At 48.0% G+C, this 22,522-nt stretch overlaps 1 protein-coding gene across 1 annotated transcript in view; it reads right to left on the reverse strand.

Moving 5' to 3' along the window:
• The window catches only part of sgpl1 (sphingosine-1-phosphate lyase 1), a 79,559-nt gene that overhangs the window by 53,407 nt on the left and 3,630 nt on the right, over positions 1 to 22,522 (reverse strand). Inside the window, exons 2-3 of the mRNA XM_038782700.1 lie at positions 5,683 to 5,848; positions 4,884 to 4,951 (exon numbers count right to left, since the gene is read on the reverse strand). Of these exons, the coding sequence (XP_038638628.1) occupies positions 4,884 to 4,951; positions 5,683 to 5,848 (234 nt within the window). The remainder of the gene's footprint in view (positions 1 to 4,883; positions 4,952 to 5,682; positions 5,849 to 22,522) is intronic.

Here is a 22,522-nt window from a genome sequence, read left to right on the forward strand (position 1 = left end):
CTCTCTAAGAGTCAGGCCTACGATAGTGCTGTAAGCTGTGGTGATTCAGATCATGTGCAGAACAGAAAAGTCACAATGGCAGCAGGTTGGACAATCAGGGTCCAGGAAAAAGGAAACATCACTCTGGATCAAAGCCACATTGCCTGCACAGTGACCACTGACTCACTGGATTCCCTCCAAGCAAGAGCTGGCCTGTTTCTGGCACAAGGCGCAGTGTAACATTAATCTAAACAGACTTCAATTGCCTCAAGGGGCGGAGAGAGGAATTTACCAAAATATCTTCCACTCCAAATTACCCAAGGCTTTTTAAAATCTCTTTTCTCACCTCTCCCAAGACATCAGTTGGCTCCAGGTGGTTGGGGAGTATCTGTATAACGTACCAGATGTCACTATTATATGGGTTAGGCTGGATGGGACTGTGCCTTTTCTCGTTCATCATTATTTATGAGTCGGCCGCTGTTATTCAATCCCCAGCACCTCACGATGATAAAAAAACACCCAATAAAATATATATTTAAATAACCAGTCTGGACTACAGTCTTTCATTTGCCCTCACAGATGAATGTTACATGTCAACGAGCTACATGCAAATGTAGGTGGCACAATTTCAAAGTTTGCAGATGACGTGATTCTTGGCAATGCAGCAAACAGTGACAACATATTAGCACCGTTTAAGAAGACACAGGCTAATGAAATGGGCAGACACATGGTGAATGTCATTTCATGTGGGTGGAACGTAGAACATACAGTGCAGAAGGAGGCCATTCGGCCCATCGAATCTGCACTGACCCACTTAAGCCCTCACTTCCACCCTATCCCCGTAACCCAATAACCCCTCCTCACCTTTTTGGTCACTAAGGCAATTTATCATGGCCAATCCACCTAACCTGGGTAAACGTGAAGTGATGGACATTCAGAGGATCAACATGGAGACGCAGTGTAATCTAAATTAAATTATTTTCAGAGAGATGCAAGAACAGAGAGACCCGGTGGTACATATTCACAAATATGCAAAGGGGTAAGCTGACACAAAACCCTTTCAAAATCACTAGTTACCCCTCAGGAGTATTGTGTCCGCCTTTGGGCGCCACACTTTAGCAGGGACGTCCAGCCTTGGGGTAGGTGCGGGGGGGTTTAAGAAGATATCAAGGATGTTCAACTTCAGTTACCTGGAGACTGGGGAAGCTGAGATTGTTCTCCTTAAAGCAGAGATGGTTAAGCAGACCTAATAGAGGAATTCAAAATTAAATGGAGATCTGACAGAGCACGTGGGGGAGAAACTGTTTCCTGTGGTAAGTGGATGAGGGAGTTAAATGTATCATCTCCAAATTTGCACATGATACAAAGTTGGGCTGGAGGGTGAGCTGTGAGGAGGATGCAGAGATGCTTCAACGGGATTTGGACAGGCTGAGTGAGTGGGCATATGCATGGCAGATGCAGTATAATGTGGATAAACGTGAGTAGCAAAAATAGGAAAGCAGATTATTATTTGAATGGGTGTAAATTGAGAGGTGGATACTCAGCGAGACCTTGGTGTCCTCGCGCATCACTCGCTGAAAGTAAGCGCGCAGATGCAGCAGAGTAAAGAAGGCAAATGGAGGGCGGCACACTGACGCAGTGGTTAGCACTGCTGCCTCACGGCACCAAGGACCTGGGTTCGATCCCGGCCCCGGGTCACTGTCTGTGTGGAGTTTGCACATTCTCCCCATGCCTGCGTGGGTCTCACCCCCACAAACCCAAAGATATGCAGGGTAGGTGGATTGGCCACGCTAAATTGCCCTTTAATTGGGGGGAAAAAATTGGGTATTCTAAATTCATTTTAAAAATAGGCAAATGGTATGCTAGGGATGTTTTACTGCAATTGTTTAGGGCGTTGGTGAGGCCACACCTGGTGTATTGTGAGCAGTTTTGGTGTCCTTATCTGAGAAAGGATGTTCTTGCTGTGGAGGGAGTACAGCAATGGTTTACCAGGCTGATTTCTGGGATGGTGGGACTGTCAGATGAGGAAAGACTAAATCGGTTAGGATTATATTCATTGGAGTTGAGAAGAATGAGAGGGAATCTCATGGAAACTAGCAGGATTAGACAGGGTAGATTCAGAAAGAATGTTCGCGATGGTGGGGGAGTCCAGAACTAGGGGGTCATAGTTTGAGGATACAGGGTAAACCTTTTAGGACTGAGGTGAGGAGAAATTTCTTCCCAAAGAGAGTGGTGAATCTGTGGAATTCGCTGCCACAGAAAGTATTGAGGTTTCCATGTAAGTGGGTCAGTAACCAGAAGCTACAGATTTAAAATAATTGGTTAAAGAACTGGAGGAGAAATGAGGGAGCATTTTTTCCACACAGAGGGTTGTTAGGATCTGAAACACATTCCCCTGAAGACTCCATTGGGAATTTTAAAAAGCAGTTGAACAAGTAGCTGGAGAAAACTAATTTGCAGGATTATTGGGGAAAAATCTGCGGAAGATGGGGGGGGGGGGGGGGGGGGGGTTGCAGGGACTAATTGGACAGCTCTTTAAAAGAGCTTACATGGGCACAATGAGCTAAATGGTATCCTCTGTGCTCCACAATCAAATGCACAATTTGCAGCACAATAATAATCTCCGACAAACTTCACAATTGGAATTTCTATCACGTTGCAAGTCAGGATGCCCAAAAAACCAGGAGAAATTGGCAGGTCTGAATGAGCGATCTCCCAAACTCTTGCAGTTGCAAACAAAGCCCCCAATGCCCATGTACAACCAATTTCAGAAATGCACTGAATAGTTTAATATTTTTACCATCTCTTAATGTTCAAACAATTCACAATTCCAAGGGAAAGGTTCAAGATACAGGAGATCGATGCACCCAAAGGTGAATAAAATCTTTTGTAAACTCTCTTGTTCACTGGCAGCAAAACATCCACAGCTCAATTAATTTTTAATAATAATTTAATCATCTTTATCGTCACAAGTAAGCTTACATTAACACTGCAATGAAGTTACTGCGAAAAGCCCCTAGTCGCCACATTCCGGTGCCTGTTCGGGTACGCGGAGGGAAAATTTAGAATGTCCAAATTAACTAATAGCACGTCTTTCGGGACTTGTGGGAGGAAACCGGAGCACCCGGAGGAAACCCACGCAGACACGGGGAGAACGTGCAGACTCCGCACAGACAGTGACCCAAGCCGGGAATCGAACCTGGGACACTGGCGCTGTGAGGCAACAGTGTGAACCACTGTGTTTGATTTCCTCAAAGACATCCAACACAAAGACTCCGAGGAGAATGTAACTTTACACGGAGACTATGTCAGCTCCCTAACTTTTCCCACCCCAAATAAAAGTCCCACAGTGCGTAACAACCGGGCTCGGGTACATACCAGGTGTCAAGCAAGTGGCACATTGAGTTCAACCAGCATCACTGAGACAGCCCTGTCACAGGCAGGAGGGTTGAGGGTTTTTTAAAAAAACATATGTTGGAATAGGCTCGATCGGTAATCCTCTTAACTCCTCGGTCAGAAAGCCACAGATTCAAGTCCCACTCACTCCATTGACTGGAGCACAAAAACCAAGGCCAATTATCCCCACAAACATTAACCCCCAAATTCCCATCTGACCCCCTCAGGTGGGGGACTCCACGACGCTATTTCGAAGAATGGTTCTCCCCAGGGTCCTGGCCGACATTTATCCCTCAATAAACAACCACTAAAACAGATCTTTTTTTTTAATAAACATTTTATGGAGGTATTTTTGGTATAGTAACAACAAAATAAACAATATACATGAAACCATAAACATCGAGCAAAAGCCATTTACCTTTAGTACAGGTCCCACCCTTATTGACCCCCTACTCTAATCTAAAATACTCCCCCCCCCCCCCCCCCCCCCCCCCCTCCTCCATCCACCCCCATCTGCTGACGAAGTAATTTTCCACAAAAAAGTCAACGACCGGTTGCCACCTCCGGGTGAACCCGAACAAATGACCCTCTCAACTTGATTTTTTTCAAACAGAGAAAGCTAGCCATGTCCGATAGCCAGGTCTCCGACTTCGGGGGCTTTGTGGGCAGCACAAGTGGATAGCGCTGTGGCTTCACAGCGCCAGGGTCCCAGGTTCGATTCCCCTCTGGGTCACCGTCTGTGCGGAGTCTGCACGTTCCCCCCGTGTCTGTGTGGGTTTCCTCCGGGTGCTCCGGCTTCCTCCCACAGTCCAAAGACGTGCAGGTTAGGTGGATTGACCTTGCTTATTTGACCTTAGTGTCCAAAAAAGGTTAGGAGGAGGTTATTGGGTTACGGGGATGGGGTGGAAGTGAGGGCTTAAGTGGGTTGGTGCAGACTCGATGGGCCGAATGGCCTCCTTCTGCACTGTATGTTCTATGTTTCTATGAGTCCCTCCAAGCAAAGGCCAGAACGTCTGCCTCTTTCTCCTCCTGGATTCCCGGGTTTTCCGACACCCCGAAAATCGCCACCTCTGGACTCAATGCCACCCTTGTTTTTAACACCGTGGATATAATGTCCGCAAACCCCTGCCGAAATCCCCTAAGCTTTGGACATGTCCAAAACAGGTGGACATGGTACGCTGGTCCTCCCGCATATTTTGCGCGCCTGTCCTCCACCCCAAAAGAATCTGCTCATCCAGGCCCGGTGAACAACCTTAAATTGTATCCGGCTGAGCCTGGCACATGTTGCGGGCGCGTTGACTCTACACTAAAACAGGTCTAACGATCATGACCTCCTTGCTGTTTACTGTGCACAAAACAGCAGCTGTGTCTCTTCACAACATTACAAATGGCAGGGATCCAGGAACTTGTCCCCTCGGCGGTGGAGGAGGTTATTGCAGCAATTCAACCTCAATGCTTTGCTTAATAAAAATAAATAGTGGCTTGTTAAAACAGAAAAACATACTCACCGAGGCAGCCAGGAATGGCAATTTCCTTACGATTCTGAAAAATAACTTCCTAAGCCTTGAGGAAATACCTGTGGAGAGATTTGTAAGATTTTTAAATGTCAGAAGTTAGAAAATAAACACGAATCACAAAGTAGCCGAATCAGGGACGGCTGAAATACTTCACGGTGAACCTGTGGATCTTCTGTAGGATGATCTGGAGTCTGTCCCACCCTGACCGATCCACAAGCTAACCCACGCTGCTTCCAAGCCACAAAAAAAAGCTTCATTGATTGCGTTCCTCCCATAAACCTCAGGTGACAGAATTGTAGGAAGACTTTTGATGAGCTTGCAGCCGTGTCTCAGCGGCACATCCACCTTGGACTGTGAATGTTGGGGGTTCAAGTCCCACTCTAGAGACTTGAGCACAAAACCCTAGGCTTACACTCCAGTGCTCGTGCCGAGGGGGTGTTGCACCGTTGGAGGTACCGCCTATCGGATGGGATGCTAAACCGAGCCCATCTTCCCCCGCAGGGGAAACGATAGATCCTATGGCACAGTTTCTAAGAGCCGGGGTGTTCTTCCTGTGGTCCATGCCAACATTCATCTGTCAATCACTAAAAAGCAATTATCGGATCATTATTACATCACTGTTTGTAGGAGCTTGCTGTGACAGCAGGTTTTCCAACGTTAAGCAGTAACTACGCTTCAGAAGTTCTTCAGTGGTTGGAAAGAGCATTGGGGCATCCTGATGTTGTGAAAGATGCTGTACAAATGTAAGTTTGTTTCAAAACAATATTGCCACAGTTCCTTCTAAACTTACTTTGCTGTTGGAATAGGAACCCATGCAGCCACACTGCCAGCAGAGTAGTCACGGCGGTAATGGTGATGATTTGCCAGGGCTCCAGGCCTCGGCACTGTGCATTCACGTAACGCCTCCCCTTTCCCAGGTAATGACATAGCGTCTCCCTGTACAGATCCAGCATCTCCTGCAAAAGAAAACAACGAGCAGCAACGTTAGTGACCGTGCATTCACTCCTCCAGCAGCGATCACAACTTTGGCAGGCAGTCGCCATTCGAGAACAAGGCAGGTCTGTACCTCAACTCTACACGCGCACATTTGCTCCATCTACATGGTTGCTCTCACGTAACAAAGATATCCCCCCACTCCCTCTCAGTCTTAGAGCGCCAACTGACAGCCCTCTCCCACGTCCAAAGCCTTTTTGGGAATGAGAATTCCAGTTTTCCGCTCCCTTTTATGAGGAGAAAGTGCTTCCTGATTGTGTTCCTGAATGGCACAGTGCGCACTTCAGGATAATTTCCCGCTCTGTCTTGATCAGTCCGGAGTCTCTGCCCATTTAACATGTTAAACAGCTTGGTCAGATCACGCCCATATCCTCGTTATCCAGTAATGAGCCACGTTGATACAAAATGTAGTCACTCTTCACAACTACATCTTCCACCCACCCCTTTGTTACTTCGACACTCGGCTATTTCAATGCTCTCCTGGTCGGAACTCCCACTTTGAACCTGAGCTCAAGTAAAACTCTGCTGCTCGCACCCTGACTTGAATAATCAATCATCCATCATCAGGGTACCCCCTGACCCCCATCAGCTCTCAGGCTGACTTCACCTTTACTTCTGTGTTCTGTGTTCTATGTTAGCCGCCATGCTTCCACCTGCCTCACCGTCGAGCTCCAGAATTCCCCCCCCTAAACCTCTCGGCCTCACTCTCTTACTTCAAGAGGCTCCTCAAAGCCTCTTCCTTGACCAACCTTTTGATCTCGTGCCCTAATATCTCCGTACGTGACTCAGCGTCAAATGTGATTTGATATTTGCTCTTGTAAAGTACCACAGGGCATTTCATTCCATTAAAAACGGTTCTCTACATACAAGCTGTTGCTTTAGTAAGACCGATCAAAAAACAGACTTAACCCTTTATGGACGGAAACACTAGTCGTGGTCTGCCCTGTTCTCGCCAGTATCCAACAGGAGCTATCTACCCATGCCAATTGTGAAATTCAGGCTGAATGCATAGCTAAGAGACACTGGATTCCATCAGAGCACCCCAAGCCTTGGCACTTCAACTCTGCACTGACCAGGAGTCCAGCCTAGGGACCTACAGTTCTGGGCCTCTCAATTATGCAAAAGAAACAAGGGTGCTTTATCGCCAACTGGACATTCTAACTATACCCAAAGGTGTGAAGCCAGGGAACCAGAAAGAACAGAAACCCACGTGCAGGAACTGTACGGCAGGCGTACAGCCAGTAACTGTGTCAAAATTAGGTCAAGAATGTGCGAACAGCACTGTGGGTGCGCCTACACCACAGGGACTGGAGCGGTTCGAGAAGGCGGCTCACCACCACCTTCCCATGGGTAACAACATTGACCTTGCCAATAAAAACCTTCCCAGCACACTCCTGTCACACAGTAACAAACAGCGGGAGCTCGTGGTGGGAACTCGAAGTTGGAAGTCAGGGCAGAGGGAAGATCAACGGCAACATTTACAAAAAGATTACTGTGGTTACTGCAAAACAGGAACATTTCTCCATTTCAGCCATGGCCTCTTTTAGCCACGATTTTGAAACCAATATGCCCACATAACGTCCTTACTCATAGCTCGAACTGCAATAACCCACCTACATTCTGAATATTTCTTTGCACCAGCTGCCGTCCTTGATTATGTAAGAGCACATTATGCAATGGCACAGATGATTAGATCAGTGTGGCTCTGCAATATATTTTTATTGCTAAATAGGCATTACTGCTGCAAAGATCACGAGGACGGTAATATCCGACAAAAAAAATTGCCTCTTCAATCATTACACCCTGTACACAGTCACTTAGGGGCTGGTTTAGCACAGGGCTAAATCGCTGGCTTTGAAAGCAGGCCAGCAGCGCGGGTTCAATTCCCGTACCAGCCTCCCCGGACAGGCGCCGGAATGTGGCGACTAGGGGCTTTTCAGAGTAACTTCATTTGAAGCCTACTCGTGACAATAAGCGATTTATTTTCATTTTCTTGCTTTTCACAAACCAGACCTCAATCTGCATGAGTTGAGGGCGCGACTGTAAAACACAGTGAAGGGGAACATGATAACTCACACGCGAGAAGCAAAGGTCTCCCTTGGAATAATATCAGCCCCACGCAGGTACCAGCGGCGGTTCAGCAAGCAGCTCTCATGCCTCTGGATCAGAAAGTCACGCGTTCAAGTCTTCACTCCACACACTTGCGCACGTAACGCAGGCTGACCCCCCCCCCCCCCCCCCAAGTGTCAGGGCCGAGGTAGTACTGCACAGCCAGCGGCACTGCCTTTCATATGAGATCATGTGTTGCTCGTTCTGGGTGAGTGTGCTTTACACTCAATTTGGCTCTGTTTCATTCCTTAGCTCTAGAGTCGCCAGGTACCGTTAAGATACCGCCACAAGTTTCAAGTTCAAGTTCAGACCAATAACTCAAGACACCAGTTAGTAAGTTCAAACAAGACACATTTATTATCATACAGTTATCTACTAATTGTGCATATAAAACTACAAGACTAGGCTAATCCTACCACTAACAGGCCAATACTTATCTGGAATAAGGGAACTGCCGGATCAGGGAACAACGGCCTCTTGCTTTGTCCTGGATCCGCAGGCTTCCAGTCGGTGTGGACTAAAGGGGTCAGGAGTGTCTACTCTCGTAGCGTGCGTTGTATGACACTTACTTGATGGCGGCTGCTGTTGGCCAGGCCTCTCCTTCTCAAGGTTCTTCGAGAGCTGCTAAGATGTTCTGCTGGGAGGGCCGGCTAAGAGAGCGAATCAGTTCTGGGACCTGTCTTTTATAGGTCCCCAGGGGCTTCGTCTCCTTCTGGGCGGACCCTCTCTAAACCTGCAATCGATTGGGTCTCTTCCCAATCGATTGATTTGAATTTCCCCAATAAAGGGGCTGTCCCTCGATCACTGGGCGGTTCCTTACACCTTATTGGTGTCCTTTGTCTTAGACTCCACTGGCACCGGAATGTCTGGCCTTCCATAGAATGTTTAACTGTTGTGTCCATTGTGCCTGGGAATCACCGTAAATCGCTTCATTAATATGCGCAGCTTGTTAGTTACAATTCTGTCGGGTTTCTGTGACAGCTAGAATACAGGGGATTCTGCAGACTGCTGGTTTCTTTGCCAATGTCCATTTTACCCTGCAACCTTTGCGTTCTTCCATTTTGTGTGAGAAAGTGGCCAACCCAGGTGGCTACACATCTCTGCTCTCTTAGGTTGAGCTACAAGATCCCATGACTGTATTTTGAGAGGGGTAGAGGAGTTATCTCTGGTATCTGCGCCACGGTTTATTCCTCAACCAACATCACTACAACAGACGATCTGATCATCATCACATTTGCTGTTTCTGAGAGCTTGCTCTACCTAAACTGGCCATCGGGTTTCTTACATTCCAACATCGGCTGCATTTCTGAAGTATTTGGTTGGTTGTCCAGTGCGTGGGGACGATCTGAAATTGTGAAAAGGTAGCTACTGTCCCCTTGCAGATTTGGAAAGGGAACAGACTTCCGTTCCATTGGCCTTCACACCGGAAGAGTCTGAAATCTACCACGAAAATGACTCTCACAATGATACAAACCCTTCTGGAGGACTCTCGGAACACCATCTAACCTCCTTGGACCCTGCTCGCCCCCCCCATCGGTTCAGAACTGATTCAACTACAGCTTTGCAATAGTGGCCTGCATTCCTGTAGCACCCTTCCCATGCAGAGTGACTTCACTCCTACAAGTGTAAATGGTGAGCGAGCATTCGGCCGAAGGAGGGGGGAGGAAAGAATGGAGGCAGAAAACGAGCACAATCTTGCCGTTACCTATTTCACAAGTTGATTCTTCCTGCCTCAAATGACAGCGATGTTTTTTTTTCCCCCCGAAGATAAAACATTTCTTTCTCCAAGTGTGATATCTATGTTTACAATGAGTTAGAAAATTGCAGCAAGCAGGACCAGGAAAGAGTCAGGAATGCAAATATCAATGTAGCATTGATTCATTTTACTAACAAAAGCCTGTCCGTGCACACAGAAAGGCAGCGGAGGCTTTACTGTAGAAGGTTCAGAATTGTACCAGATGAAACGCAAGGTCCCCAAGAGTGACGGGAGCAAGTCTCACGAGCAAGGCAGAGGAATTCCGCACCACAGTTTGTATTCTTTATCTTCAAGAAGGTTAAAACAGAGTCACACAGCCGCATATAAATATTTAACAGGCCAGCCTAGCTCCTGGCAGTGGGTTACTCTGATCAGCTCTTGTTAAAACTTGAAGTCATAAATTGGGGGGGGGGGGGCAAGTTTGTGATTTTAAAAATTAGCATCTTACCTGACCCCCACCCACTACCATTTTCTGGGGGTGTTATAATGATCCTCAATCTATTAACCGTCCGGTAAGTTGTCACAACTGGAGTCCTGCGTGACTCTGAGGACCTCTTTCCAAATTTTATTTGTGTGGGGCTGGTGTTAGCAACAGAAGCCAGCCCCGACACAGGGAAATTAAAGTTCCTACGCTGGACACTTCTGCCTTGGAACTTGCAAATAGTTTCCAATCTACTGTAGGTTCCTCAGCAAAGAGGGTCCAGAGTCTGGCTGACGCGGAACCATGTTTAGTTCACAAAATGTACGCTGTGTGATCATCAAGGCCACATCACCAACTTACATTTATGTGGAGCCTTTACCAAAGCAAAACATATCCAGGTGTTTCACCGAAGCATTATCCAGCACAAGTCCACATCAAGCCAATGGGACAGTGGTTAGCACTGCTGCCTCACAGCACCAGGGACCCGGGTTCAATTCCCGGCTTGGGTCACTGCCCGTGTGGATTCTGCACGTTCTCCCCGTGTCTGCGTGGGTTTCGACCCATTTCCTCCCACAGTCCAAAGATGTGCAGTGAGGTGGATTGGCCGTGATAAATTATCCCTTGATGTCCAACAGTTAGGTGGGGAGGGGTAACAGGGGATTGGGCCCAGGTGGGGTGCTCTTTCGGAGGGTCGGTGTTGACTCGATGGGCCGAATGGCCTCCTTATGCACTGTAGGGATTCGATGAACAATATATAAATCAGGTGACCAAATTCTGTTTCAAGAGGTGGTTTCTAAGTGTTATGGGCCAGGGATTAGAGAACCCCAAAGTGTATCATGGAATTCACCTGACCCACAACTTTTAGTAGATTGTGGTATGGGGAGCACACGGCCCACTCTACAGGTATGGTACAGCAGAAATGGAAAAGTATTGTTTATTCTAAGAACTCAAGTTAACCTTTTTAAAACATACAGTGAACATCTTAGCAACCATCAATTCAAATACAACCCCCAAATAATACAACACTAAGTAATCCTTAATAACTTCCCAAACAACATCTAGAAAACAAGAGAAACACCTTTGACAGAAGTACATCAGGTTTACATTCACTACTGAGAACATCTGTAATTCTGAATTCACCAAATGATCAAGAGATAGTCTTTTCATGGCAGAGAGATCAACAGTACACGTGCTCTGTCTGACTTCAGCTCCAACACTGAAAATGAAACTAAAACACACCCTGCAGCAAACAACCTAAAACAAAAGTAAAAAACTGACATACAGCCCAGCACCACCCACTCTCTGACATCACTGCAGGAGGAAACACCCATTGCTTAAAGGTACTCTCACTACAGATATTTATATACACACCCATTTATAAACACCCATTTCTTAAAGGTACTCTCACATGACACTAAGCAGCTTCTTGAGAAAGCGGTGGGGAGTTTTGGGGAGGGAATTTCAGAGCTAAATGTCCAGGCAGTAAAGGCTCAACAACCAATGGTAGAGCGATCAAAATTAGGGACGCACAAGACACTAGAACTGGAGGAAGGCGGGGTTCGTGGAGGACTGGAGAAGGTTACAAGAGATGGGGGGCAGCAAGACCACGGAGGGAATAAGAATCACTCTCATGAGCGAACTGCCCAGTCCTGGATGGGGTTGAGCTTCTCGAGCATTGCTTCAGCTACACCCATTGAAGTGAGGAAAGACTATTCTTCAATTGCACTTGCTTATTGCAAAAAGGAGGGAGTCATCCGTCACTTTGTTCGTGCAGTCTGGATTTTGATAGGAATGATTAAGCCTCCAAGAAATGATGATTCCCCAAATTGACGATGATGGACAATAAGATGCTGATGTTGCAGTTGACAGTCAGGGGAATATTGCTGGGATTTATTATTTGCAGATGGGCACTGCTTGGTGCTTGCGTGGGACAAACGGTACCTATAATCGGCGGCACGGTGGCGCAGTGGTTAGCACTGCTGCCTCGGGTTTGATACTGGCCCTGCGTCACTGTCCATGTGGAGTTTGACATTCTCCCCGTGGATGTCTCCCACACAACCGAAAGAAGTGCAGGCTAAGTGGGTTGCCCTTAATTAGAACAATAAATTGGGTACTCTAAATTTATATGGGGCGGCACGGTAGCACAGTGGTTAGCACTGTTGTTTCACAGTGCCAGGGTCCCAGGTTCGATTCCCGGCTTGGGTCACTGTCTGTGCGGAGTCTGCACGTCCCTGTGTCTGCGTGAGTTCCTCCGGGTGCTCCGGTTTCCTCCCACAAGTCCCGAAAGACGTGCTGTTAGGTGAATTGGACATTCTGAATTCTCCCTCAGTGTACCCGAACAGGCACCGGAATGTGGCGACTAGGGGCTTTTCACAGTAACTTCACTGCAGTGTTAATGTACTTGTGACAATAATAAATATGATTATTATTATTAGAACCTGAGTTATGCCAGACAAGACCAGGAAAATGCACTGCTTTACAATTCCATTTGGAGAAGCAAACTACATTTCCAAAGGAAAATATTGTTTGAACCTCTTTGAAGTGGGTGAAGATGGGTGTGATTTTCCTCAGTCCCCAGTTTTTCTCAACGGCTGCCTCGCACCTGTTTCCAACAATAAAAAAAGCCGGAGCCAGCGCAACAGGCGTTACACAAACTGGGCCCGAGACAGAAGTGCTGGAAAGACAGTAACAGCTGACATCATGTGGTAGCGCAGGAAGGGGCTTTTTATTTTGTCAAAACCACCCACTGAAGACAGTAACCCGATCACACAAAACAAAAAGATTCAGATTCGCCCTGCGTCACTGTGAGCCTCTCCCAGAAACATTAATGGCGGCTTTCCATGAGGGTGATGGCTTGTAAAACCAGCAAGAAAGATCCTTAATAATTAATCATTTTGAATCTGCTTCCGCCGCACTTTCAGGTAGCGCATTCCAGATCAGAGTTCACGGATCAGGAATGTTTCTCACCTCCAACTGGCATTCAAGATAATGCCAATCACATTAAACCTGTAAGCCTCTGGCGACTGACCATTCTGCCACTGGGAACAGTTTCGCCACATTTACTCTGTCAAAACCTCTCATAAGTTTCAACACCACAGATTCTATCATTCATCGCACGGTGGTTAGCACTGCTACCTCCCGGCGCTGAGGACCCAGGCTCGATCCTGGTCCCGGGTCACAATCCGTGTGGAATTTGCACATTCTCCCCGTGTCTCCGTGGGTCTCACCCCCATAAATTATAAAAGATGCGCAGAGTAAGCAGATTTGGGTTAGCACAAGTGGCTAGCACTGTGACTTCACAGCGCCAGGGTCCCAGGTTCGATTCCCCACTGGGTCACTCTGTCTGTGCGGAGTCTGCACGTTCTCCCCGTGTTTCCTCCGGGTGCTCCGGTTTCCACCCACAGTCCAAAGACATGCAGGTTAGGTGGACTGGCCATGATAAATTGCCCTTAGTGTCCAAAAAGGATAGGAGTTATTGGGTTATGGGGATAGGGTCAGTGCAGCCTCAATGGGCCAAATGGACTCCTTCTGCACTGTATTTTCTATGATTGGCCATGCTATATGGCCCCTTAATTGGAAAAAAAAGTAGATTCTATCATTCAGACTATTTCAGTACTTTTTTTTTTACAAACGAGCTAATGTTGCAAAACGGTAAAAGGGTTGGAAGTGAGGTTACGTAACAAGGTCGCGTGCTGTCTGCCTCTCGGCCTGGTCAGGGAATGCTTACATTTCGATTTGCTTGGACTGGAGGCTTAGTTCCCCTTTAATGCCTCGCTCGCTGGAACATATTTCGCCGGACGAGAGTCATCCTGAGAGGGCCGGCTAATGGGAAGTGGCTCGATGGTAATGGAATGCAGCTGTTTATGGCGTGCTGCAGCCAGACACAGCTGCAAATGGGTTAAAAACAACAACATAGGTTGTGAGATGTAGAGGGGAAGCATCTGAAAGTAGTTAAGTTCAGCTGTAGCTCTCCTCTACGCCAGAGTTGTGCGCAACCTCGGACGTTGCCATAAGTACGGAGCAACATCTTCAATAAAACTACAGGCCTTTTTGCAATGACGTGTTTTGAAATTACACAGGCATTGGTCTGGATTAGATCACCCTTCAATTTCCTAAACAAAAGGCAGGTCCTGGGCTGGAATTCTGCAGCAAGTAACTCACTTCCTGATTCCGCATGGCCATCTACGAGACTGAAACAGGAGTGTGCTTGAATACTCTCCACTTGCCTGGACAAGCACTGGCCCAACAAAACGCAAATAAACTCTACACCATTAAGGACAGCACAGCCCAATTAATCAGCACCCCATCCACCACCGTCAAACATTCAATCACTCCACCACCACTGCACAGCTGTTTCGGCGCATACATCTACAAGATGCACCGCGACTACTAAAGATGCACTCAACCTCCTTAGACAGAATATCCCAGACCCACAAACTCCACCACAGAGAAGGACAAAGAGCAACATGCTCACGGGATCACCACCACCTGCAGATTGCCAGATTACATACCATTCTGACTTGGAACTATATCGCCAGTCCCTCAATATCGCTGGGTCAAAACTCTGGAACCTGCTCGCTCACAGCACTGTGGGTTTGCCTACACCAAATGGATTGCAGAAATTCGAGAAAACACCACACCACCAGCTTCTCAAGAGCAATAAGGGATGGGCAAGAGTTTGCAGCTTTGTCATGCAACGCCCACATCCCTTAAACAGATAAAAGAAGATTGATGTAATCTGTCCTCACAATTTATCTCTAAATTCTCCAATCCAGGGTCAAAAGTACAGTTAAGTATAAAAGTATATGAGAAGCGAGAATTCAGAGCAACGAGGTCAAATAATTCATTTCAACAAAGTCAAAATTGAAAATTACAAGTTTTTAGAAACAAGATTCTCGCATAAAACATGTTCAGCAATAGGTCCAGCCTCTCACACGCCACAGCTTCCACCGTACTGAAATTTACGGCACTGCCGAATTTGCACAAGTCCCTCATCTAGCAATTACACTCTGACCCAGACGCTGTTTCTAACCCAACACGTGGAGCTGCCGCCATCTGGTCATCTCAGCAGCAGACCACGTCATCACACATCACCCTCTGTTTACCTTTGTTTTAGACAAAAGTTGTTATTTCCAATTTAATATTTCTTTCTGTCATTCTCGATTCACCGATTAACAGTTCACAGAGAATAGCACAACACCCAAGATTACTCTTTCCAGAATTGTTCGTCAGCTTTCCATAGAACGAGAGCCTCCAACAGGGTTTTAGAATAGCAGCTTCCGCTTGAGAAGCTATTGCGGCTTCCTTTTCCTCCCCAACCGGGGTGGGTTTACGCTGATGGCCTTGAACAAGATCAAAGTGGCCCCGAGTGAAGACTGGCGCCAATTCCCCATTCGGTATCCAACGGTAGAGGAAGGGGGGGAAGATGACTAACAGTGAAAGAATCCTGGGCCAGATTGTCTGATTCTGAGGCTCGTTGCGGAGGATCTGTGGTGTATTGCGTGGGAAAGAAAATCAGCACCGCCCCCTCACCAAGGCTGCGATCGGTGAGGGGCGAGCAGCCGCGCCATGTAAAACTCTCGGCCTCCACAACGTAACCGGCTGGAGAATGGCTGGGTCCATGGCTGCGCTGGGCGACAACCTGCGCATGGCGGCAACCTGCGCTGGGCGACAACCTGCGCTGGGCGGCAACCTGCGCTGGGCGGCAACCTGCGCTGGGCGGCAACCTGCGCTGGGCGGCAACCTGCGCTGGGCGGCAACCTGCGCTGGGCGACAACCTGCGCTGGGCGACAACCTGCGCTGGGCGACAACCTGCGCTGGGCGACAACCTGCGCTGTACAACATGGCACCGGCCGTGCGCGGACACAACCTGTCAGCTGGTATCCCCTCCCCGGCCACCACTTTGCCACCTCCCACCAGACCCTCAGCCCTTGCGGAAGCCACCCCCTCCCTCCCACCCCCCACCCCGGCCAGCAGCACAGCTCCCGCCCTACTGTAGCGGCGCTGGACACAGTCCTTGGCCGCCACATTGGGTTCCCACGCAGCTGAGACCAGAAGTGAACCGCGCCGTCGGGAACTCGGCCCATCGGGGGTGGAGCATCAGGGGAGGGCCTTCAGGTGCCGCGCTGAGGCTGACCCAACGGCGGGCGGCGCGCGCCACGATGATGCCGTTTCAGATGGGGGGGGGCGGAGAATGCAACAGCTGCGTCCAGCAAGCGCCGTCTCCAATTTTGGCGTCAAAGCGGAGGCATTCTGTGGGTCAGTCCTCACAAAGCCCAGACCTGCTCTCACTACATTGAAAAGTAAGGCCTGCACACACAGCGAACGCTGCTGCTGTTGTTGGAATCAGCTTCAGTTCCCACCAAGAGACTGCGTACTTCCCACTCCAGGTGGGAGGTGGCCCTCTCACACTGGTGGCAGCAGCTTGAACAGAGGGTCCAGAGCCAACAATGGCAGTGACAATGCTGATCAGAAGGGACATTTTCCATGTAACTCAGGCCAGTGTCGCTCCTACAAAAAAGCATTGCCATTCAAAAGGGTAAAAAAATGAAAGACGTGGATTTCTACAGCACTAATCCCAAGTTCCAGGCCTTGCAGAGTGCTTTCCAACTATTCAAATGAAGTGCCTTCGTCTTTGTAATATAGAAATGGGCAATAATTAGTGCACAGCAAGCTCCCACAAACAGCAACATGACAATGATTGGCTAATCTGTGTTTTTGTGGTGTCGATCGTGCAACACATATTCACCAGGACACCTGTGGGGACTCACCTTTTTACAATAGCCCCTGCAATCTTTGACGTCCACCTGAGCAGGTAGACAGGGCCTCAACTTAAAACGTGGCACCGTTGACAGCGCAGCTGTTTATTTTGTCAGCCTGCATCTTTGCCCTTGAGTAGGTTTGCAGAGCGGGATTTGAACCCGCAACCTTCTGATTCAGAAGGCGCGAGTGTCACCAACTGAACTGCAGCTGACACCAGAACTTTTTTTTTTTTTTTTTAAATTTAGATTACCCAATTATTTTTTCCAATTAAGGGGCAATTTTAGCGTGGCCAATCCACCTACTCTGCACATTTTTTGGGTTGTGGGGGCGAAACCCACGCAGACACGGGGAGAATGTGCAAACTCCACACGGACAGTGACCCAGAGCCGGGATTCGAACCTGGGACCTCGGCGCTGTGAGGCAGCTGTGCTAACCACTAGGCCACCGTGCTGCCCTTGACACCAGAACTAAAGTGAGGACAGGAAATGTCACGAGAGGTTCTACGAGAATGAATACAAAGAAACTGGCAAAGGGCCGTAAGGGAGACGCCGAGATGTTTTTAAATGAATTGAATTAGAATATAGAACATACAACATATAGTGCAGAAGGAGGCCATTTGGCCCATTGAATCTGCACCGACCCACTTAACCCCTCACTTCCACCCTATCCCCGCAACCCAATTACCCCTCCTAACCTTTTTTGGACACTAAGGTCAATTTAGCATGCCCAATCCACCTAACCTGCACGTCTTTAGACTGTGGGAGGAAAACGGAGCACCCGGAGGAAACCCACACAGGCACGGGGAGAACGTGCAGACTCCGCACAGACAGTGACCCAGCGGGGAATCGAACCTGGGACCCTGACGGTGAAGCCACTGTGCTATCCACTTGTGCTGCCGTGCTGCCACAAATTGTTTCGGATTTGGAACGCAAAGGGCAATGGAAGAAGATTCCAGAACAACTTGCACAAGAGAACTGGATAAATAGACGGAGATACTTAGAGAATATATATAAATAGATATGTATCTACATGTACTCACACAGGAGAGGGGAGGTCACAAAGCTATTCAAAGACAGAAAATAAGGCTGATTTCTTACTTTTGACAAAATGACCCAATAGTTTCCCAAATTCAACAACAAGAATTGCCATTTCAGGAAAATAGAATGGAACCGTCCAATACAATTGTAGAGCCGAGCAGCTCATTCAACCCATCATGCCTGTGGATGCTATTTGAAAGAGCTGTCCAATTAGACCCAATCCCCATGTTTCCTAAGGTCATGCAAATGTTTCGTGAGCATAAGAAACGGGAGCAGGGGATCGGAAATTCCACACACCCCCGACCTCCCGCAAGCCTGCTCCGCTCTTCAATAAGATCGGGGTTGATCTGATCGTGGCCTCAACTCCGCTCTGCTGCCTGTCCCCGTCCCCACCTGACCCTTAGCTTTCCTGTCAAACAAAAATCTGTCCACCTCAGCCCCTGAATATATTCAATGAGGCAGCCTCCGCTGTTCCCTCGGGTCAGAGAATTCCTCCGCATCTCCGTCTTAAATGGGGGGGGGGGGGCGCCTTACTCTGAATTTCTGTCCCCCTTGTTGTAGATTTCCCCACGAGGGGAGTTATCCTCTCAGCATTCACCCTGTCAAGCCCTCCCCCCCCACCCACGCGGAAATATTTCCCTTTCAACTCGATCTCGAGGGGGATTTAGGAACAGGGCAATGAGCTCTGGCCTAGCCCGGGACGCCCGCATCCCACCAAAGAATTAAAAAAGAGGTCTCCAATTCCCGAGTAGCAGTCAAGGGACGAGAATATCTGAGGAAGCAAGAAAATGAACACTTTTGTGCAACTAACTGAACAAGTTGGTGAAGCCATTTCTAGCGTACAGGAGGGTTCGCACACATAACCAGCAATAGTGAAACAACAAAAGCAGGGTAGGCGCAAGAGGCCAGAAAAGGCACTTGGAAATCTCCAAAGGATGGGTCAGTGGAGGAAATTACAGAGATAGGGAGATGGCGGAGATGAGAGTTTTAAACTCGACGCGCTGCCTGACTAGGGGGCCAGCGGAAGACAGCAAGAGCAGGCGGGATGGACGAACGGGACTTGGTGCAAGTTAGGATAACAGCGGCAGAGATTTACGAGAGTCGAGGTGGGAGACAGCCAGGAAAGAAGTGAAACCAACAAAGGCATTGTCACTTCAAACTAGGCCTTCCCCCAGACAGTTAGGTTACATCCCAGGGGCAGTGAGAAGCAGGGGCAAAAATCAGTGTGCAATGATGTCCTGAGCTTCCCCCACGCATACCTGGATTTTCAGCATTGCAAACGATACTTAATTTGCCAATTCCCGGAGTTTCAAAAGCAGAGATTTAAAGTCAGCACTTCTAGAAACATTTAGCAGTGTACAAAGATAGCTTCAGAAGGAGCCGAGAATCCCAGAGGGCTGGATCACACCTCGGCTCAGAAATCAAAAGCAGCAACACTGGGAAAGGTGAGCATCCAGGGCAATCCAGAATGACTAAGGCACAGTTACCAGAACCAAGGGGGTGAGAAGAGGCAATAAGATTGGCATGTGCTAAATCCTCAAGATTTATTTTGGAAAGCAGCAAAAGATAGCTACAATTATTTCTTTTCAAAAGCACATCTTGTTAAGCGTCTGGTTTGAAAGCGACAAGGCAGAAATCCCAGAGACCCTTTGAAAAGGTTCATTACCACAGATGCTAGAGGTAATTTGAGAGAGAGGAAAATGACTTTCGTCCCGCAGTGTCAATCAGGGTTTGCCCAGAGTAACTAATGACATGCAAAGCAGGAAATGCTGTTTAGGAATCAAAACCAAGAGCTTCTGGACCGGGGTATACCAGTAGCAATTAGTGGATCACGGAAGACTGGCAACTTCCTGGAAAGTGATTGAAAACAGACACAATCTGGTCGTGGCCTCCACACTTCCTGGTTACCCGTCCACACCTTCAGTGGGGTGTGCCTCAATAAAATGCAAGAGTAGCCCAGATCAGAGGCCCCTTCACCAAACACCCCAGGGCCCACCTTGGTTTCCCCTGTGACATTCACCCAAGGCAATAATACGGCGCAGGTGTAAAAAGAGAGGATGCCAGATCCCCAACATGACCTTCCCTATTTTCTCTAGGCTGGAGTTGCAACTTAGCTGCTGCACAGAATGAGCACAGCAGACGAAAGAGCGATCTAAATGAAGTGTTTTAAGATAATGAAAGGAGTTTGACGGTCTCTCTCTGTCGATCCGGTGGGCTCCGGGGGGGGGGGGGGGGGGGAGAGAGTACAAGACAAAGAGGCAGAAGTGTACATTTAACATTCAGCTGTCCAGGGGTGATGTTGGAAAACGCTTCTCCACACAAAGGATTAGGGGTAGAAATCTGGCACGCTTCCCTGCTGTCACTTCACAGCGCCAGGGTCCCGGGTTCGATACCCGGCTTGGGTCACTGTCTGTGCGGAGTCTGCATGTTCTCCCCGTATCTGCGTGGGTTTCCTCCGGGTGCTCCGGTTTCCTCCCCACAGTCCAAAGACAAGCTGTTAGGTGAATTGGACATTCTGAATTCTCCCTCTGTGTACCCGAACAGACGCCGGAATGTGGCGACTAGGGGATTTTCACAGTAACTTCATTGCAGTGTTAATGTAAGCCTACTTGTGACAATAAAGATTATTTTTATAAAGCTGCTGGGTGATGTTAATTAAATATGCCAAAAACTGGGACTGATAGATTTAGGGTCTGTTAAGGGGGTTTACAGAAGCCCTAACACTCTCCGCTCCGTTTGTAGGTTCCTCAAACCTCAGCTTCATGACAAAGCATCTTTTTTTTTAATCACTTATTGTCACGAGTAGGCTTCAATTAAGTTACTGTGAAAAGCCCTTAGTCGCCACATTCCGGCGCCTGTCCGGGGAGGCTGTTACGGGAATCGAACCGTGCTGCTGGCCTGCTTGGTCTGCTTTAAAAGCCAGCGATTTAGCCTTGTGAGCTAAACCAGCCCTCGTCTGTGCCAGTGTCACCTGTGGTTTCTTTTGATAGCTCACCAGTAAAGCATTCAGGGATATCTGACCACATCCTGTAAACACACCTTGTTCTGGAGTCAAGATACAGAACAGCCAGGACCTCACTGGATGACAGAACCGAGTCCGAGGGCTGAATGCTCTCATCCTGTCCAGATGTTCGAAGGTCGGGAACACCTCCTGGAGACAACTCATGAAACAGCCAGTCGCACACACTGATTCTTCCCGTTCATTTGATAAGAACCCGATTCATCATCCATCTCAGAGCTGGGCTGTACAACAGATTTTAAAATTCCAGGAAGTCATGCACAGCACAGAGAGGGCGCAGGAAAGAAATGTGATACCTGACTCATTGTCTGCAGCAACCAGCTTCTTCTGTACTAAACACTGTGTTTTCCCTTGCCACGTTTCCCTGTGTATTCAGTGCTGTGATCAGAAGGTTCGACTCAATAGTGCATTGAGACAAAGTGCACCTCACAAGGGAAAGTAACATTCCCAAAGTATTTTGCAACTAATAAACCACTCCCAAAATACGATAACAGAACACACATCGCAGCAGAACACCACAAACTGAATATGTGAACAATCCACGACTTTATTATTAGACAATGATGGCTGATTTCCTCCTCTTCGAACAGCACCATATGTATCACATAGAACATAGAACATAGAACATAGAACGATACAGCGCAGTACAGGCCCTTCGGCCCTCGATGTTGCACCGACATGGAAAAAAAACTAAAGGCCATCTAACCTACACTATGCCCTTATCATCCATATGCTTATCCAACAAATTTTTTAATGCCCTCAATGTTGGCGAGTTCACTACTGTTGCAGGTAGGGCATTCCACGGCCTCACCACTCTTTGCGTAAAAAACACACCTCTGACCTCTGTCCTATATCTATTACCCCTCAATTTAAGGCTATGTCCCCTCGTGCTAGCCACCTCCATCCGCGGGAGAAGGCTCTCGCTGTCCACCCTATCTAACCCTCTGATCATTTTGTATGCCTCTATTAAGTCACCTCTTAACCTTCTTCTCTCTAACGAAAACAACCTCAAGTCCATCAGCCTTTCCTCATAAGATTTTCCCTCCATACCAGGCAACATCCTGGTAAATCTCCTCTGCACCCGTTCCAAAGCTTCCACGTCCTTCCTATAATGAGGCGACCAGAACTGTACGCAATACTCCAAATGCGGCCGTACTAGAGTTTTGTACAACTGCAACATGACCGCATGGCTCCGGAACTCAATCCCTCTACCAATAAAGGCCAACACACCATAGGCCTTCTTCACAACCCTATCAACCTGGGTGGCAACTTTCAGGGATCTATGTACATGGACACCGAGATCCCTCTGCTCATCCACACTACCAAGAATTTTACCATTAGCCAAATATTCCGCATTCCTGTTATTCTTTCCAAAGTGAATCACCTCACACTTCTCCACATTAAACTCCATTTGCCACCTCTCAGCCCAGCTCTGCAGCTTATCTATGTCCCTCTGTAACCTGCAACATCCTTCCGCACTGTCTACAACTCCACCGACTTTAGTGTCGTCTGCAAATTTACTCACCCATCCTT

Source organism: Scyliorhinus canicula, chromosome 22, assembly GCF_902713615.1.
Source record: "Scyliorhinus canicula chromosome 22, sScyCan1.1, whole genome shotgun sequence".
NCBI classification, from domain to species: domain Eukaryota; kingdom Metazoa; phylum Chordata; class Chondrichthyes; order Carcharhiniformes; family Scyliorhinidae; genus Scyliorhinus; species Scyliorhinus canicula.